The following is a 21037-nucleotide window of genomic DNA, read 5'->3' on the forward strand; positions in this document are numbered from 1 at the left end:
TCATTCTGTATATCCTTTTTTTTTCCTATTAAATCTGTATCACTTTTGTTTCCATATGTGAACTCATTGCATTTAAGGGAAAATGACTATTTAGTTTTGTTTCTTGTTCATGAACATATATTACCTTTCTCCCTTTTTTGTAGTGGTAATATCCTTTTTATATGTTAATTACAACACACTGAGTTATCATGGAAAGTACAGTGTGGAAAGAATGTCATCTTGCAGTTTTTTCACTTTTATCAAATTAAACTAAACTTATCCTTTGATTTACATTATTTCTTAGAAAAAATTTTTTTTCAGAGACAGTCAGAGAGAGGGATAGATAGGGACAGACAGACGGGAACGGAGAGAGATGAGAAGCATCAATCATTAGTTTTTTGTTGCGGCACCTTAGTTGTTCATTGATTGCTTTCTCATATGTGCCTTAACCCCATGGTGCTACAGCAGACCGAGTAACCCCTTGCTCTAGCCAGCGACCATGGATCCAAGTTGGTGAGCTTTGCTCAAACCAGATGAGCCCGCGCTCAAACTGGCGACCTCGGGGTCTTGAACCTGGGTCCTCCGCATCCCAGTCCAATGCTCTATCCACTGTGCTACTGCCTGGTCAGGCTCTTAGAAATCTTGACAAATTAATGCAGATTTCAAGATGGGCGTGTATATGTTAAAGGTATTCAAAATCTTAAAAATATATTTGAATCAGCTACATTTTCTCAGAAGATACTGACCTACTAAGTTACTGTGGTTCATCATTTATGATCACAAAATATAGAAGTTTTTTCAACAAAGTTTTTATTGAAATAGTAAAGTATATAGATACTAAGTATGGTGCTTAGTAAGTATATGTATATAATCTTAGTATGTAGAACACTACTACCACCCTAGAAAGCTGGTATTATTATTACTAATGGAGCTGATGTCTACTTGCAGTCATTAATCCTCCCAAAAGGTGAACATTATTTTCATTTGTGTCACCATGGATTAGTTTGTTTGTTTTCGAACTTTAAAAAAAATCTTTTACAATGTTCTCTTTTTCTCTTACTTTCTTCCCGTTAATATTGTGTGAATCATCATTTTGTTTCACATAGCAATAGTTTATTCCATTGCTATATTGTTTTCTACTGAATGAATGTACCATAAATTATTTGTTATGTTAGTGAACAATTTTGCCATTTCCAGTATGTAGCTACTGTGATTAATGCTACTTTCAAACATTTTTATGCATATTTCAATGAATGTTCAGAGGAATAAAATATGGTAAATCTTAGCTAGAAATTAGAGAACAAATATTTTACATTAAGTGTTTCTGTAGGTAGAAGACAATAAAGAAGTCAATTTTTCTCATTTGCTTCCCGTTACACTGCTATCATTAGTAATAACAACAGTAATTATAGTAACATTTATTGAGGTGTTACTATGTGCCTGGTAATATACTAATCATTTCCATATCATTTAATCCACATAACCACTGTCTGAAGTAATGCATCATTAGGAATGTGTTTAACATCAGGTAGTATTGGCCTGACCTGTGGTGGCAGAGTATATAAAGTGTCAACCTGGAACACTGAGGTTGCTGGTTTGAAACCCTGGGCTTGCCTGATCAAGACACATACGGGAATTAATACTTTCACTTTCTCCCTCCTTTTTTCTTTCTCTCTCTATTCTTTCTAAAATGAATAAAGTATTTTTAAACAATGCTCTTTCTTAAATCAGTAACAAAAAGTCAACTAACAGCTAATTAAAGACTGAGGCCCTGGCTGGTTGGCTCAGTGGTAGAGCGTCAGCCTGGCATGTTGAAATCCTGGGTTCAATTCCTGGTCAGGGTACACAGGAGAAGCATCCATCTGCTTCGCCATCCTCCCCCTTCTCCTTTCTCTCTGTCTCTTCCCCTCTTGCAGCCAACGTTCCATTGGAGCAAAAGTTGACGGAGGCACAGGAATGGCTCCATGGCCTCTGCCTCAGACTCTAGAGAAGAAGCAACAGCCCAGATGGGCAAAGTATTGCCTCTTAGTGGGCTTGCTGGGTGGATCCCAGTCAGGCACATGCAGGATTCTGTCTCTCCACCTCCCCACTTCTCACTCAGGGAGAAAAAAAAAAACTAAACTAAAGACTGTATACAGGCATACTCTGTAGAATGGTGCCTCGTTCATATTTTCTCCCTGAAATATCTCTGTATTTTTAAATTCTACAACTTTATAAAGTCTATTTGTCTCCTAATACCACATTATATATATCTGTTGTTTACAGTAGTGTAGGAAAATATTGTTACTTTCCAAGTACAATTGATAGAATGTCAGAATTTTATGTGGTTCTCCCTTTTTGAAAGTGAATGTCAAAAGGGAGACCGTAAAAGCATCTTAGATTTTGTTTCCACCGAAAACAATTACTGCAGTCGTACTCAGACATTCTCTGTCATTTTTCATTGTTTGTGATACGTGGTACAACATGTAACTATATTTATTAGTGTATGCAAAGCAACCCTTAAGCATAATTAAGAATTCTCTAGTGATCAAGAAGTGATATTTTAAGCATATTATCTTTTAACATGGTAATTTCATACTTATGCATGGGCATTTTTACTATATTACAGTTAACGGGAAATATCATTGTGACCTTTTGATGGGCAAAGATTTCTTTCACAGGACAAAGAAGGAAAGCTACTTTAAAATAAAAGTTCAATATCTTGCGCTGTGTTAATTCAGAACTGTATTGATCAAAAGATATCAGTAGGAGAGTGAAGTATCATAGAACATGTTTGTGGTACCCCCACACATCCTTGGTTGTACATCCAACCCAGTCCAAAAGTATGCTGGTGGGTTGAACAGACACGCAGAAACAATGGTATCCACATGGCCAGTAAATGAAAAGATGATAGACCTCACTAATCATCAGAGAAGTACAAATTACAACTAAAATGTGATATTTCTACTCATCCACCAGAATAATGTAATGAAAAGATTGATAAATCAGTGGTATGTAGAACACATACTGCTGGTGGGAGCGAGCATTTATAGACCTAACCATTCTGGAAATCTGTGGGGCATTATCTGCTAAAATTGAACACATGCATACCTTATAATCCCGCAGCAGAAATGTATACATATGTGCATCAGACAGCGTGCAAGATTATAATAGCAATATTTATGCATGCTCAAACTGAAAACATCAAATGTCTCTTAACAATAAATGGATAAATAAGCACTGGTGTAGTCATATGAAAGAATACTATGTAGAATGAAAATGAGTGAATTACTGCTTCACAACTATGTGGATGAATACAGAAACATAATATTGAACAAAAGTTAGACTTAAAGACACAGGTGTATGACTTCATATGTGTACAGTTCAAAAACAAGGTAATGTGGTAGAAAAGGGTGACCAAGGATACTTCAGAGGTGCTAGTAATGTTCTATTTCTAGATCTGGTTAGAGGTTAATGGTTGCATTCATGTGTGAAAATCAGAGCTCTGCACTTTTGAATGTGTGCCTCACTATATATCTCTAACTTCAATGAATCTATTTAAATAGTAATTTCTGCCAAAGTTACAGTGATAAATTTTTGAAATGCTTTGTTCTGTTGCTACTTACTTTAAAATTTGATTTTCGTGAAAGAGTTTAGAAGTGCTGAGTATTTTTATTTATTTAACACCTACACAGATTTGTAAGCTTAGAGATATTGTTAAAAGATGTGATAATATATCTTTTTTTAAAAATTGTTTTATTTATGTATGTAGAGAGAGGAACATCCATTTGTGTTTCATCTATTTATGCATTCATTGGCTGATTCTCATATATGTGCCCTGGCTAAGGATCAAACCCGCAACCTTGGTGTATCAGGAAGACACTAAGCAACTGAGCTACTTGTTGCTGAACTAGTTTGTATAATTCCTTTAATTTAGAGGCTGTTAATGGCCACTGCTCAACCCAAATTGGTTGGTCGGTATCCCATGTAAGTTTGATGGGTTCTGGAGTTTTTAATTGAGCAGTGACCTTTAGAACTGGGGAGGCTGGCTGGTAATAGAGACACAGAGTAAAGACAGCATATCTCATCCCCAAAGTGTATGTGGCAATTCAGTCATAAATAAAGGACTGAAAACTCCAGTCACCCCGTCAGGATCTGTCCAATGTAGTGGCCGGATGGCTTGTTGGGCCAGTCATACTCCGCTAACTCCTTGTACTAAAGGTCTGGGCCGTGTGGCCCAGCCTTCCTTTTTATCTTCCTCTCTGATTACAGAAACATCAGCACCAGAATTTATGAGCCCAAGGATGGGATGGTCCTCTACTCGCAGGGTTAGAAAGGCCTTATTCTGGGTTAAGGGTAAGGTCCAATAGACTCCTGTGTGGAGTTGCTCTCTTATGAGCAGGGCTGAGAGCTGCCCCACTTCCTGTTTAAAGGCTCCAGAGCAGGGGTCCCCAAACTACGGCCCGCGGACCACATGCGGCCCCCTGAGGCCATTTATCCAGCCCCCGCCGCACTTCCAGAAGAGGCACCTCTTTCATTGGTGGTCAGTGAGAGGAGCATAGTTCCCGTTGAAATACTGGTCAGATTGTTGATTTAAATTTACTTATTCTTTATTTTCAATATTGTATTTGTTCCCATTTTGTTTTTTTACTTTAAAATAAGATATGTGCGGTGTGCATAGGGATTTGTTCATAGTTTTTTTTATAGTCCGGCCCTCCAACGGTCTGAGGGACAGTGAACTGGCCCCCTGTGTAAAAAGTTTGGGGACCCCTGCTCTAGAGGCTTTCCATCCGTGGTGGTGGTTGAGCGATAATCTCGCCTGCCGGGGGGTGAGGACGGCAGAGACACAAAGACCTGACTCCGGAGACCAGGTTCAGTGACGCAGATCTACTTTATTCAGGAAGTAAACTAGCTTATATACATGGGTTCAGCCAATAGGATGTTATAGTAGGGCAAATGGCCAAAAAAGGTCAGGAGTCTGCCTGGCTGGCGCTGAATCATTTCTATATAGCAGGTGAGCTTCTTTCCTGGGTATGCCCACGAGGGTTCCAGGAGCTGGAGTATTCTCACAGCATTGTGTCAGCCACAGCTACTAGGTAAATGTTCTGCACTCTACCTACAGCTACTGACTGGGGCTGTGAGGATATATCTTAAAGTTTAATTTATGGACCAGCATTATATTTTGAAACATTTACATAGCTAATAAGTTTTGAAAAAAGATAATTTTTAAAAATTTATTTATGGATTTTAGAGAGAGGAAGGGAGAAGAGAGAAAGAGCTAGAAACATTGATCTATTCTTGTATGTGCCCTGATTGAGGATCGAACCCAGAACCTTTGTGCTTCAGGATGACACTCTAACCAACCAAGCTCTCCAGCCAGGGCAAGATACATCAGTTTTTAAACTTATTTCTAACTATGTTCTAAAGTAAAATTACTAAGAGTTGTAATATTACTGAATGAGATCCACATTTTGTAAACTGTTTTGTGTATTTTGCTGCTTTTTTTGTTGGATAACAACAACAAAACCTAGAGTAATTAATGTTTGCAAGGCTAGAATATTCACCTGAAAAAAGTAAATGAAATGGAGCATTAAATGTTAATATTTTTCTGGTATTCTCTGCTTTTTTGTTATTTATTACAGCATGAATCTAGAGAAACCTTATTGGGATTTAATATGGTGAATTACAGAGTGTGCAAAAATTTGTGGAAAGCATGTGTAGAACATCACACGTTCTTCCGTTTGGACAGACCACTTCCACCTCAAAAGAATTTTTTTGCACATTATTTTACATTAGGTTCAAAATTCCGGTACTGGTAAGTATTGCTTATGCATTAATGCAGGAATTTTTCTCTCTTTAAAGATATAGTTTATTGAACCATCAAATTGTTGTTACTCATACATACCTACTGAATCAAAATCTGCATGTCTAATTCAGTCAGAAATTCTGTAGTTATTGTGATTTAACCAGACTTGAGAAACATGTTCCATTGACTTTATTCCAGTTCATTATTTTCTAAAGTAAGTCAATGATATTTAATTATTTATACTCTAGAAATGTTATCATTTCCTCTGAGTTTTTATTAAATATTTTCAAGAAAATGTCCTTTATAAGAGTTTGAAATAGCTGTAATACAAAATCAGATTAAATCATTGAATAATAGCACAGGTTCTTTTTCCTAAAATTGTCGTATGATTTATTTGTGATAGCTCTTTTTTTTTTTCCTGAAGGCAACAATCTTTGGGGATTTCTAACTCTAATCAGAAAGAATAACAGCATAAAGCTTAGTATAGGATATTCTATTAAAAATACGTGCCCTCTCTTCCTCCCCCCAAAAAGTAGCCCCAAAATTTAGTAGCAACACAAGAAGAACTCAGAAATTTTTAACCACAAAGAAGGCACAGCTGATTTTTAAATGGCTTGATGTCATGTTTAACTCCTCTAGTACCTTCCTAAAAGCAATATTGTGAAAAGTAAGATGGTGGTACTTGCAAATTCAAAGGAAAAGAGAGAGAGGGAGAGAGGGTATTAGATCAGTGGTGAAAGTCAAGGAAAATGATTTAAGGCATATCTATTGGTACAACTTCTCAGCAGAGACAAAAGAAATCTGCAATGAGAAAACAGTACAGACCATAACACTACTCCCTTCATAAACTTAATTTCTAGCTAAGTGACCCCACAGTTATTATATAAGGATTACACTTAACCTCTAGCAGAACTCTTTCTTCCTCTGTTTTTGCAAATACTACTTACACATAAATAATACACACACCATTTTACTGAGCAGCAAAAATATTAATAGAATGTAGTAACCCTCCTTCAACTATAGTTCAGGCAGGTCTTAGGTAAAATGAGAAGAAAAAAAAATTGAGTTTACCCAAGCTATACCACAGCAAAAAAAAAAAAAAAAAAAATCTAATTATGATGACTACAAATACAAAAGACAGTTAAAGAATCCATTTTTGGAGAAAATCATTACTGAAACAATGAAATTTCTACCATAGATATTGATAAAAAGACAAACTCAAGAATAATCTAGTTTTAAAAAAGAAAGTATTGATGGAGAGGAGAACAACACCTACCATTCAGCCTGGTATTGCCCTTGAAGGGATGTGGGCCTAGTCCTGGCAGATTTTACATTTTTAAACAGCTTATTAAGGTATAATTGACATACAGTAAGCTACCATATTTTAAGTTTTACAGTTGAGGTTTTCTCCCACCTTTCTTTATCTCCATGCAACTCCTAGTCTTTTTCATTTGTATGTATGTATGTATGTGTGTGTGTAAGCGGTTTGCTTTTCTTAACATTTTATATAAATTTAAGCATGTATATTGCTTTTTTTTTTTTTAAAGGGACAGACAGACACAAAGAGAGAGGAGATGAGAAGCATCAATTCTTTGTTGTGGCACCTTAGTTGTTCATTGATTGCTTTTTCATATATGCCTTGACTGAGGGGCTACAGCCAAGTCAGTGACCCCTTGCTTAAACCAGTGACCTTGGGCTTAAGCCAGCAACCATGAGGTCCTGGCCAGGACCCCATGCGCAAGCCAGCAACCCCATGTTCAAGCTTGTGAGCCTGAGCTCAAACTGGATGAGCCCACGCTTAAGCCAGCAACCTCAGGGTCTTGACCCTGGGTCCTCAGCATCCCAGGTCAACACTCTGTCCACTGTGCTACTGCCTGGTCAGGCAATATCGCATATTCTTTATACTCTGACTTCTTTAAGCATAATTATTCTGAAATTTATCCTTATTGTTGCCTGTATTGATGGTTCATTTCTTTTTATTGTGGAGTAGTATTCCATTTTATAGATATTCTAAAATTTTTTTATCCGTTCAATTGATTATGAATATAAAGTGGGTTGTTTCTAAGTTTGGGCTGTTAAATATAAAGCTGCTGTGAACATTCATGTGGAAATATTTGTATGGATGTTAGCTTTCATTTCCTTTGATTGAATACCTAGGAGTGGAATGGCCAGATCATATGGTGGTTGTATGTTTAACCTTGGAGAAACTGCTGGTCGTTTTTTTTCGGAGGAGTTTGTACCATTGTATATACCCACCAGCAATGAATGAGATACCCATTCAACACATTCTCACCATTACCTGTTGATATCTTGTCATTTTACTAGTGTCTTCTGAAGAGCACAAAATTTTTATGAAATTCAGTTTGCCAATTTGTTCTTTCTTTTGGTTTTGTATCTAAGAAATCTTTGCCTAACCCCAGGTCACAAAAATTTAAGATTTATTCCTGTCTTCTTCTATGAGTTTTGTAGTTGTAGCTCTTAAAATTTAGGCCTGGCCTGACCAGGCAGTGGCGCAGTGGATATAGCGTCGGACTGGGATGCGGAGGACCCAGGTTCGAGACCCCGATGTTGCCAGCTTGAGCGCGGGCTCATCTGGCTAGAGCAGAAAAAGCTCACCAGCTTGGACCCAAGATCGCTGGCTTGAGCAAGGGGTTACTCGGTCTGCTGAAGGCCCACGGTCAAGGCACATATGAGAAAGCAATCAATGAACAACTAAGGTCTCACAAAGAAAAACTGATGATTGATGCTTCTCATCTCCATTCCTGTCTGTCTGTCCCTATCTATCCGTCTCTCTGACTCTCTCTGTCTCTGGAAAAAAAAAAAGAACATAGGTCTGTGATTCATTTAGAAATACTTTTCGTATATGATGTGAAGTATGGATTGATGTTGGATTGAGTTTTGTTTTTGGTGAGGTTTTTTTGGGGGGGGGTGGGGGTTGCATATGTATATCCAGCTGTTCCAGGCAGTTTGTTGAAAAGATTACTCTTTTTTTCCACTGAATTGCCTTTGCACCTTTTTTGGAAATCAATTATTCACATTTGTGTGGACTTGTTTCTGGTCTTATTTATAATATATCTTAATTTCAATAGTACTAGTCCTCTAATTTTGTTCCTTTTTTTTAAATGTCATTTTTTTTTATGTTTTTCTCCTTTTTTGTTTTTCATTTTGTTCTTTTTAAAAGTTGTTTCAACTGTCCTAGGTTCTTTGCATTTCCATGTGAATTTTAGAGTTAGCTGATCAGTTATTATAAAAAAAGACTTCTGGGATTTTAAATTGGGTTTGTACTAAAACTAGATTATTTTCAGGGAATTGATACTTAAAATACTGAGATTTTCAACTCATGAAACATGGTATATCTTTTTATTTAGGTTGTCTCAGTACTCAGCAATGTTTGTAGATTTCAGTGTACAAGTCTTTCATATCTTTGCCAAAATTATCCTTAATTATTTTATATTTTGATGCTATTATAAGTGGTCTTTTTTGATACACATAGGTTATTTTATTTATTTATTTTATTTTATTTTATTTTTTTACAGAAACAGAGTCAGAGAGAGGGATAGATAGGGACAGACAGATAGGAACGGAGAGATGAGAAGCATCAATCATCAGTTTTTCGTTGCAACACCTTAGTTGTTCATTGATTGCTTTCTCATATGTGCCTTGATAGTGTGCCTTCAGCAGACCGAGTAACCCCTTGCTTAAGCCAGTGACCTTGGGTCCAATCTGTTGAGCTATTTTTTGCTCAAACCAGATGAGCTCGCACTCAAGCTGCCGACTTCGGGGTCTCGAACCTGGGTTCTCCGCATCCCAGTTCAACGCTCTATCCACTGTGCCACCGCCTGGTCAGGCTATAAGTGGTCCTTTTTAATTTTAATTTTAGATAGTTCATCATAACTAGATAAATATGAAATTGATTTTTTTAATCGATCTTGTGTCCTGAAACTGCTTATTTCACTTATTCTAGGAGATTTTCTGGAACCTTCAACAGATTTTCTACCTAGAGGGTAAAGACAGTTTTAATTCTTTCTTTCTATTCTGATCCTTTTGTTTCTTTTATTGCCCAAGCTAGACCCTCTAGTAGTGTATTGAATAAACTTGGTGATAGTGGATATCCTTGTCTTATTCCCTTTCTTAGGGGAATGCATTAGTCTCTTACTGTTAAGGATGATGTTAGTTGTAGGCTTTTCATAGATTCCTATAGCATGCATGTTGAGAAGTTTCCACTATTTCTCATATGCTAGAAGTTTTCATTAGAATTCAGTATTGGTTTTTGTAACATGCTTTTTCTGCAACTATTGATCCTATGGGTTTGTTTTTGTTTTGTTTTAGTTTCTTTATATGATGCATGACATTGGTTGAGTTTCCAGTGTTTTAAAGCAGTCGTACATTCCGGAGATAAACCCCACTTCGTCATCATCTGTCACCCTTTTTGTATATTATTTTATTAAATTTGTTAAAATTTTGTTAAGAACTTTTACATTTGTGTTCATGAAGGATATTGCTCTATAGTTTTCTGGTAATGTCACTGTCAGGTTTTGGTGTTAGGGTTTCGGCCTCATTAAATGAATTGGAAATTATTCCCTATTTTCATCTTTCTAGAAGAGTTTCTATAGTACTAGTATCATTTCCTTTTGAAATGTTTTATAGACTTTACCAATTTATCTAGGGCAGAAGTTTATAGAAAACTTTTGAGTACATATTCTAATTATTATCTATAAAGCAGTTCAGGATTTCTTTTTCTTCCTGAGCAAGCTTTGGTAGTTTGCTTTTTAAGGAATTTATCTATTTTATCTAAGTTGTTGAATTTTTTGGCATAAAGCTTATAATATTCTCTTGTTATCTTTTTCATATCTTTAAATATCATTTCTATTATTTTTGATATTGATAACTTGTGTCTTTTCTCCCAAGTCTTGCTAGAGATTTACAAGTTTGGATTAAATATCTTTAAACAATGAATGATGAAACTTTTCTTAAGGCTTATATATAGCATGTGGGCCATGTTTTGTGTACCACTTCTAAAAGGAAAAAAAATGTGACCAAAAAATATTATACTTAGCCAGGTTGCCATTGAAATCTAAAGTCAGTAGTAGACATTAACAAATATACAAAACCACACAGAATATAACATCTTTAAACCCAGCTTGAAAAAATTTTTAATAGGAAAATTGAGCTATTTAAGGAATAAATCAAAGTAAGTCAAGGAGAATCTTGGTAAAGAACTAAGAATGAAGATTAAACCCTTTAAATATAGAACTAGTTTTTGACTGCTGTAGGAATTATGACTATGGAATAAAATTAAAATATAAGGAAATCTTACCCTTTGCAACACCATGGGTGGATCTGGAGATTATTATGTTAAGTGAGATAAGCCAGTCAAAGAAAGACAAATATCATATGATTTCACTCATGTGGAAGTTAATGAGCAAAATAAACAAAATAGGAACAAACTCAGATAGACAGAGATAGAACTAGTGATTGCCAGATGTGGGGGGAAGCTGGGGGCTGAGTAAAAACGTGAAGGGATTAAGAAGTACAAATTAGTAGTCACAAAATAGTACTGGAGATGTAAAGTACAGCATAGGGAATATAGTCAGTGATATTGTAATAACCATGTATGGTGCCAGGTGAGCACTTGAAATATTGGGAGAGGGAAACTATTTTGTAAAGTATATGATTGTCTAAACACTATGCTGTAAACCTGAAACTAATGCTAAGTAATATTGAATGTAAACTTTAACTTAAAAGTAAGTAATAATAATCATCTTGAATCCCTAAGGAATAATATTATGGATAATATCAAATATAAACCTTTAATTGTACCCTCATATTTCATCTTTATGAAATTCAACTTGTTAATCCAGCCTTTTGAGAGAGAATGTTCCATTTGAATCCACTTCACTGGAGAATTAATTTATCAGTCAGGGAAACAGCCTTTTTGGTTTTTCAAATAAAAGCTCTGTAATTGAGGGAATTGATTGCACAGGTGGCAGGCTGGAAAAGCAACAGGGAACTGGATGGTTTTGGAGAAGCAAGTAGGAAGGATGGGTAATGCCTAAGGAGCAGAAGCTTGTGTCATTTTTGGTCAGGGTCCACAAGCCTGGGCCAGCTCCTGCACTGTTAGGGTCATTGTCACAGTTCTGGATCTGCCAGAGGTGCTGATTAGTCAGGGATGATACCAGCTACAAGGTACTGTTTGTCCCTGTGTTCTATCCCCACTGTTAACAGCAACTACCATCCTCTGCCCATCTTCTGTGTTTGACTTGGTCTCCTTTCCAGTCTCTCACCAGAAGAAAAGCAGAACCTATCTGAAAGCCAACTTGCAAGGAACTTAGAAAACAGAATTGACTCTAGCCTCCTACAAAACTAGGCAGAGCACAGGACAGTTAAATTAGTGTATATATTAACCACCTATTTTATAGTTGTAAAAGTGAAGTTTTATGTTTGTAGTTCTGAAAAACTTTAAAAACATTACCAAAACACTTTTTAATTATAAAAATGATTAAATAATCTTTAAATAAGGTAGGAATGGCAGCATGACAGATTTTTATCTGGATGTAGTCCTATTCCTGAAAGGGATGCATGAAGAAAGTGATTTTTTTCCCTCATCGTAAGCAATGGTAGGGAATACTAACTAGAACGATTGTAATATTTCGACTGAAGGATGGAAATCGGATTTATTACTTCTTCCACCAGCCTCTTCATATACAAATCCTTACTATCTCTGTTTCAAAGTACGCAGGGAATTAAAATCATTGTTCTAATGTGAAAATACAAAACAATGGTGAATCTTAATTTGAGACCTCGCTCACAATGCATGTATAGTTTATCCTTCATATAGGAAATCGAGTTTAAGAGACTTTCACTTAAAAATCATAGCAATGCCCTGGCCAGTTGGCTCAGCGGTAGAGCATCGGCCTGGCGTGCGGGGGACCTGGGTTCGATTCCGGCCAGGGCACATAGGAGAAGCGCTCATTTGCTTCTCCACCCCCACCCCTTCCTTCCTCTCTGTCTCTCTCTTCCCCTCCCGCAGCCAAGGCTCCATTGGAGCAACGATGGCCTGGGCACTGGGGATGGCTCCTTGGCCTCTGCCCCAGGTGCTAGAGTGGCTCTGGTCACGGCAGAGCGACACCCCGGAGGGGCAGAGCATCGCCCCCTGGTGGGCAGAGCGTCGCCCCTGGTGGGCGTGCCGGGTGGATCCCGGTCGGGCGCATGCAGGAGTCTGTCTGACTGTCTCTCCCTGTTTCCAGCTTCAGAAAAATACAAAAAAAAAAATCATAGCAACATTTCTGAATTTTCCATTAAAACTTTAACAGACATGTTATTCTATTCACATTTATCTATACTTATCCATCTATTGTTTGCTTAGCTTTAGAAACCTTTACAGCTGCTTTTACATGTATTATATGTATATCCATATAGATAAATGTTTATATTTGATATACTAGACATTTATGTTTATTCAGTTAAATAACATGATGTGTCAAGTAATAAATTCTTTGAGAACCAAGTTTTTATTAACAAATTTGGTTTGAAAAAATTAGTATACCACAAAGAAGGATCAGTTCTCACACATAAAAAGTGTGCTTGCTAGACAAATCAGCTTCAAGATAAATCCCCTATAGTGCCCAACTCCTGACTGTATTTCTTTCCTTTAGTTTTTTCCCATATACAAAAATCAGGAATTGCCTGTGTCTGGACATGGAAGGATTTGAAGATATAAACAATCTTTATGTCAATGACCATTACCAGTAGACAAGGAGGGAAAACCTTACCTAAGACGAAACTGTTCTTCAAGATGTCCATGTTTCAGGCATTTGGTTAGGGAATAGTGGAGACACTAGCTAAACCATAGGCCAATAGGGTAAAAGCAGGGCTTAAGTGAGCTGAGACACAACAACCAGCTCTGAGTTTAGCGAGAGTGCTTTTCTAGGGTATAGCAGAGAAGGAATTTCTCTCGTGCAAAATTATTTCTCTCACATTTACTCTCAAATAAGGAAGATCTGAAAATGAAGTGCCTAGGGAACACATCTTTGTTGATTAATAGAATAACTGTAATTAGGCTTCATCCATTCAAGGAGAACTGGAATGTAGTCCAGTCTTCTTATCCTCTGTTCCCTTTAATCTGCTAGAAATAGCTTGTCTCTTACAAAATTTTAATAAATCATGTTTTATTTTGTTATAATTCTCTTTAATGTTTTATTGTGCATATTTATGTATTTCAGTGGGAGAACTGAAGTCCAGTCAGTTCAATATGGCAAAGAAAAGGCAAATAAAGATAGGGTATTTGCAAGGTAAGCCACTTTTGTTTCGATGTCGTTTTCCTAAAAGAAATGTTAAAATTAATAAAAACTTTTTAAATATGATTACAAAATTATCACATGATCCTTCTTTAATGAAACAACAAATTGTGTTGAGGGAATAATGAAATAGTTTGTCTAGTTTATTCATTCAGTTTTTTTTCTTGAGCTAAATTAACGCTGTGCCAAGCATTGTAGCTCTAAACTAAGCTGAACCAAGTACTATATTATTAATATAACCTTTTGTTGATGGTTCATAACCCTTTTTAAAAACATTCTGAGAAACATTATGACTCATTTTATATATTATCCAACCATTTTCATATATATTGAAATCATATTGTTAAGAAATAAGTTGCTTTATATTTGGATGCATATATATTATATATATTGATTAGCAGCACTTTTTTAGGATCTGTTAATAGCCAATTTACTTTTTAATTTTTTTTATTTTTTATTTTAGAGACAGAGAGAGTGTCAGAGAGAGGGATAGACAGGGACAGAAGACAGGAATGAAGAGAATGAGAAGCATCAATCATTAGTTTTTCATGGTGACACCTTAGTTGTTCATTGATTGCTTTCTCATATGTGCCTTGACCGCAGGCCTTCAGCAGACCGAGTGACCCCTTGCTCGAGCCAGCAACCTTGGGTCCAAGCTGGTGAGCTTTTGCTCAAACCAGATGAACCCACGCTCAAGCTGGCGACCTTGGGGTCTTGAACCTGGGTCCTTCCGCATCCCAGTCCGACGCTCTATCCATTGCGCCACCGCCTGGTCAGGCAATAGTCAATTTACTTTTAACAAGTGAAGTGATGTAATAAATTTTTGTTTTAGGAAATAGTTTTATGAGCAAGGATAAACCAGAGTCCAGGTTTTGTAGTAATCCAAGTGAAAATAATGAAAGCCTGCTCTAAAACGGCAGTGAAATGGAGAATAGCAGCAAATTTGGGGAACATTTTATAAATAGAACTAGCAGTTGTTTGACCAACTGGATAGAGATGTGTTAGTGACAGGAGTACCTGGAAAGACTCAGATTTGAGTGACAATACAACAGGTGAGATAATGATGGGAGAACAAACTTGTAATGAAAAAAGGTGTTAAATTGGCACAAGTCTAGTTCGATATGCCTGAACAACACTCTTAAAAGGATTATCTAATAGATGATTAAATATTCATTGCAGAGCTCTGGAAAAGGGAGAGTTACCAAATCAGTGGCTGCAACTCTGTTGACGACTTACTCTGCTGAGCATTGGTTAGGCCTAGGAATATAGTGAATGACGAAATACATTTACTCCCATGGAATTTAAATTCTGATTGGTGCAACAGATATCTAATATAAGTAAAGGAATGAGCCCCAGTGCAAAGCCATGGAAACTGGAGCTTCCTTATGTTTCAGGAAGAACAAGCCAATAATGGACCAGAGTGAGCAAGGCAGTGACAGATGAGATGTTTGGAGAGAAAGGCAGCAGCCAGAACTGGTATGACCTTGTGCCAGAAATGTAAGGACTTTGGATTTTAAATGGAAGCCAGTGGAGGCTGAGAGCATAGAAGGGACATAAACAGATTTGCATTTTTAAAAATCTGGTAGAGTGCTAAACTGAAGTATTACAAGTAATGTATGATTTCCAGGATTTGCTTTAGAATAATTGAGGTGAGAGGGTTAAGGTAAGTGGTAGAGGTGAAACAAGATTGACCATGATGATAATTGTTCTGCCTAGGTTCTGACTACACAGAGTTTATTAAACTGTTCTCTCTATACTTATGTTTCTGTTTTAAATGTTCTGTAATAAAAATGTCAGGGGTGAGGGAGATCACTGTGGTTGCTGTGATAGAATCAGCTGTACGGGGATGTGATTTAAAAGATGAATCAGTTAATCTAATAATGACTAAAATTTATTTTGTACTTATCTGTGCCAAGGGATTTTTATATTATCATAATTCATAATCCCCATAACTCAATGAGATAAATTCCATTACAGAAGATAAAATTGAGCACAGCAAGTTTTAATAATTGTCCTGAGATTATACAGATAGTAAGGGGGGCAAAAAGATAAAATTCGAACCCAGGCATTTCAGGTTCTCACCCACCCTTTTAAGCTCTACAGAATAGTTTTTGCTGTTCTGCAAGACGTCGGTGAACGTTTGACTCCTTTCCCATCTCAGAGATATGAGAGATGATCTTGTTTGTTGTCTGTCTACCTAGAATGTAAGCTCTAGGAAGGCAGGGTTTTATCTAGTTTATTCGCTTGCAATAGCCACAGCTCTTATAAAAATATGTGGAATATGAAAGAGGAAAAAAAAACTCCTTTTACTTCAGAAATACAAAGCAAGACTGGTCAATGGATAAAGAGTAAGAGCTAAATTAAAGTAAAATTATAAGCAAAATTTGCTAGCTCTCACTTCTTAACACTCTCAAGCCTCCAATGGCAGTAGATGCCAAATACATAAAGTTTTTAAGGACTTACTCTCTCTAAACCATGTTCACTAAAAACACCACTTCATTTAAAGGAAACCTCTTCCATATTCCACATATTAAAAACAATATAATTATGTCAAAGTGATGATTGTAAAACATTAATTGCCTGGTGGTTATGTTCAATCCAAGAGTCGTTGCCCTTTAACTCCAATTTAAAAGCCAATACATGCTATTAACTCTAACAAAAAGAAATTAAAATTGCATAAAAACTAGAGCATGCACCAAAAAATGGATTTCAGATTTGCAATCAGCAATGCAGAAATATATAGAAACAGTTCTAAAACCTCATGCAACAGAAAATGAAAAAAAAAAATTTGTTCCCCAGTGATATTTACCAAAATACTCAAGTGGTTTTAGCCATTATTAAATCAGCTTGTTCTGTTCAAGTATTAGACAATTCTAGAGTTCTTGTTCACTGTATAGAATTTTAGTTGGCAGTAAAAATAGAACAAATTTCTCCTTAAACTTTCATGTAAGGTTGAGTTTTTTGCAACAATAATTTTTCTTATATATAGTTCCTTTGAATTGCTTTCACGCTTTTCAGTTGTCACATACTATCTAAGGAGAAAGCAAAAGATTGTTCCCTTGCAACAGAAAAATAAGGTGTCATGGTCAGAAAATAAATTTACCACATTGCAAACACACTGATGAAGTGTGGTATTTTTTTCTCTGAAATTTCCACACTCAACAGGAAACATAGACAGCAAGCTTGAGGTGGGTGGGTCTTTGAGGTTAAAGCTGTTAATAAAATAAAATACCTGAAATTTAGTTTTAAATTCAAAGCAGTTACAACCATGTTTAGTTTATTAACAACAGTGAAGTGTTCTGATGCTTTGTACTAGGTGAGTATAACTGGATTTTTTCCTTCAAATGACTTTTGTTTCCTCTCTTAGAAAATGAAAGTAGTTGATCTCCTCACTATAGTTAGTGAAATTTCTTACAGCTTACATTTAGTAGTCTAATATATGAGAAAGAATGTTTTATTAGCATTAAGAATTAACATTAATAAAAGTCGTAAATGGTAAGGTTTCTTTAAAATTTTTTTTTACTTTGTTTAAAAAATCTAATGCATGAGATAAGATAATTTATTTTCATTTTATTGTAACTGAAAGGAGTATTTGCACTGCAGTATGAGTGATTTGGACTAGATGGTGTCCTGATTTGTCTTCAAGGTAGAAAATCCTAAAATTTAAACTCATGATAATGGGAAATGTTCATGCTTTAATAACTTTAAATTCACTTATGAAAAATGAAATCTAATAACATCTTTTTTCTTTTATTCGGTAACATTTACATCTAGCAAATGTTAAATGTTCTTAAATTAAGGCAGTGTCATTAAGTAAAACTAAAAAGGCTTTTGCTATAAATTCATGAAATGATAGGCACATGAATGGTTTGGATTCATAAGTAATTTGTTACTCATGGTTTAGTAAAATTAATAGACGAAAACATTGCACTGAAACTGTGTTCTTTAGTGAGTTTATTACCCAAAGATAAAACTATCAGTTTGCAAGATGATTTATTATGTTTTTTGTATATGTAGCTTAATTTATAATATTTGCCTTTATATTAACTCTGTATCTCAAAAAATAAAATTTAAATAGATGTTATATATTTTTTATGAATTTTGGCCACTGTCTGAATTTGCATATAAAAAAGACTTTAGTTGTTAACTTACCTAAAATTCTAAATATGTTTAATCTCTGCAAAGATCAGTGTCTTTTCTGAAAAGATCACTCCGTTCTTATCTTTATCACTATGATAACTGACAACATATAAATAGGTAATAAAACATATTCCCCCACCATGAGACAGAACAGTTAACCTTCCAGGTGTGTTTTAAAAAAAAATAGAAAAATATCCACTAGCCTACTACATAAAAAAGGGAAAAATTACATATAAAATGTAATATACATATTTAGGATTTTTGCCATGTTCTCACTGAGACAGAGAATCAGGGTTTAGATTTAAGGACATTCAGGAGATAATATGCTAGGAATTACTTAATACATCCAGGATAAGGTAGAGTTCCAGAGACTCTGGAATATGAATAGGCAATATCTATAATATTGATAATATTTGAGAAAACTTTTGGTAGACATCTCTTTCTTTCTCCTTTTTTTGTCTCTTTTTCTCCTCTTAACTAATTCTCCTGCTTTTCCTAGCTTATCTTTTCTTCCTTCATATAAAGCAGATTTACTTTCTTAGGAACTTACTCGTTAAATAGCCTCCAAATGCAATAATTTCTTATATGTAAACTCTTTGTGTTTACTCATCTAGAATATGGTATATTAATACAAATTTTAAGTTTTGGTTCATAGTTTGGTGTATAAAATTAAAGTTTTTTACATAGTAAATTATTTCTGCAGATCCCCAAGTAAGCCCTTGGCACGGAAATTAATGGATTGGGAAATAGTAAGCAGAAATTCAGTATCGGATGACAGATTAGAAACACAAAGCCTTCCATCACGCTCTCCACCTGGAACTCCTAATCAGTAAGTATGGACTCAAATCAGATATACATTGTGCTCAGTTCTAAATTATTGGCTATATATGTCCATTACTTGAAGATCAAAATTTGTCAGTCTTTCTTATTTAAATCTTTGGTTAGATATGATTTTTGTTGCTCCCAATTATTTATTTCCTTTTAGCCTTCCTCTGAGCCTACAGTTCATTGCATGAGTGGCATAGAATAGCCTTGACAAATGAGATAGTAGAGCATTCAACAAGGATACTTACTTTCTTACACAGGTGACTTTCAGAGTAAGGGTCCCTACCCAATAAATCAAGATCTGTTACTAGACTTAAAATCTGGGAATATGGCTGTTGTTGACATAATCCTTTTCCACATGGATCTCCGACAGAATTTCTAAAGGAGCATATATTTTCTGAAAATTATGACTGTGATTCACTTACTTAAAGCTCCTACCCCAGCCACAGCTCTGCCATTTACAATGATCTAGAACAGTGGTCCCCAACCTTTTTTGGGCCACAGACTGGTTTAATGTCAGGAAATATTTCCACGGACCGGCTTTTAGGGTGAGACAGATAAATGCACAAAATAAAATTATGCGACTGGCATAAAAACTATGGTATTTTAAAATATAATTGTCGAACTTATGAGACAAGCGTCAAGAGTGAGTCTTAGACAGATGTAACAGAGGGAATCGGGTAATTTTTTAAAAATAAAACATCATTCAGACTTAAAATATAAATAAAACGTAAATAACGTAAGTTACTTATTCTTTCTCTGCGGACCAGTACCAAATGGCCCATGGACTGGTACCGGTCCGCGGCCTGGGGGTTGGGGAACACTGGTCTAGAAAACAGGATTTTCCAGTAGCTTAGCCATAGCTATGTTAAGAAGCAGGATGTTAGCACTTGCTGTGTATGTGTGTCACTCTAGGGTTTCTCACAAAAGCTATAAACTCTGTTATGTGTAGATGACAATAATGTCAACTTATATTACCCAAAGATATTATTTTAATTTTATAATGCTAACAGATGTGTTGTAATATATATATAATTAATATAATAACAAATTAAGTTAGCACATTTACAGACCTGTTTAACTCATAGGTTGATATATAAAATATTTGAATTTTGGTATTGAATACAATATCTGAAGAAATATTTCTTTTAAAATATTTTATACCCATTAATGTGCAATAAGTGTCCTCTAAATTAAAATTGTATCACTGGTGGTTGTCTTCAGCCAACGAATAAACTTCTACCATATTGGAAGTAAAGTATGCATAAAAAGTTTGTTCCACAGAATGATGCCTAATACCCAGATTTCTTTTTTACTACTAGAAAAAATAGACTAAGAAGTTTCTGTCTTGCTAATTGCAGGTTTCTAAATCGTCTTGGTTGAAATAGACTACCTGTAGTCATAAGCTTGTTTGAAGAAAATCCAGAAATTTCATTTTCTGGTTTCTCTTCCAGCCAGCCATTTCTCCTTTTGTTAACAGGAATGAGAAATTTAAATCAGATGATTGGATTAATTAATTAGCACAAGCTCTGATTAATGAAATAGTTTTAGGCATGATGTAAATTAAATTATATCTAAATTTTAAAGAGACAGTACAATGTAGTAGTTAAGAGCATGGGCCCAGGAATCACTATACATCGGAACTTGGAACAAGTTAATTAATCTCTTTGTCCCATTTTGTTGATCTATAATATTATGTTTATAATAATATTGTCTTTCTTATAGTATTGTTAGGGTTAAATGAGGTGATATATGTAAAATGCTTAAAATAATACCTGGCACATAATGTACATACTAAGTGCTCAAAAACTATCATAATAATGGTAATGATGTGCCTGTGGAGGCACAGCACATAAAGCGATGACCTAGAATGCTGAGGTTGCTGGTTTGAAACCCTGAGCTTGCCTGGTCAGGGCACACATAAGAAGCAGTCAATGAACAACTAAAGTGAAGCAACTATGAGTTGATCTTCTCACTACCCCTAACACATAAAATCAGTAGATAAATAATA

General features: G+C 35.5%; 1 protein-coding gene across 8 annotated transcripts in view; it reads left to right on the forward strand.

Moving 5' to 3' along the window:
• The window catches only part of PTPN4 (protein tyrosine phosphatase non-receptor type 4), a 215378-nt gene that overhangs the window by 125776 nt on the left and 68565 nt on the right, over positions 1 to 21037 (forward strand). For all 8 annotated transcript variants that reach the window (XR_010725661.1, XM_066233164.1, XM_066233163.1 and 5 more), the window contains 3 exons: positions 5601 to 5773; positions 13987 to 14055; positions 18905 to 19030. Coding sequence is in view for 7 of the 8 variants with exons in the window: in XM_066233164.1 (XP_066089261.1) it covers positions 5601 to 5773; positions 13987 to 14055; positions 18905 to 19030 (368 nt within the window). In the remaining variant the exon portion in view is untranslated. The remainder of the gene's footprint in view (positions 1 to 5600; positions 5774 to 13986; positions 14056 to 18904; positions 19031 to 21037) is intronic.

Source organism: Saccopteryx bilineata, chromosome 5 (genome assembly GCF_036850765.1).
Source record: "Saccopteryx bilineata isolate mSacBil1 chromosome 5, mSacBil1_pri_phased_curated, whole genome shotgun sequence".
Lineage (NCBI taxonomy): Eukaryota > Metazoa > Chordata > Mammalia > Chiroptera > Emballonuridae > Saccopteryx > Saccopteryx bilineata.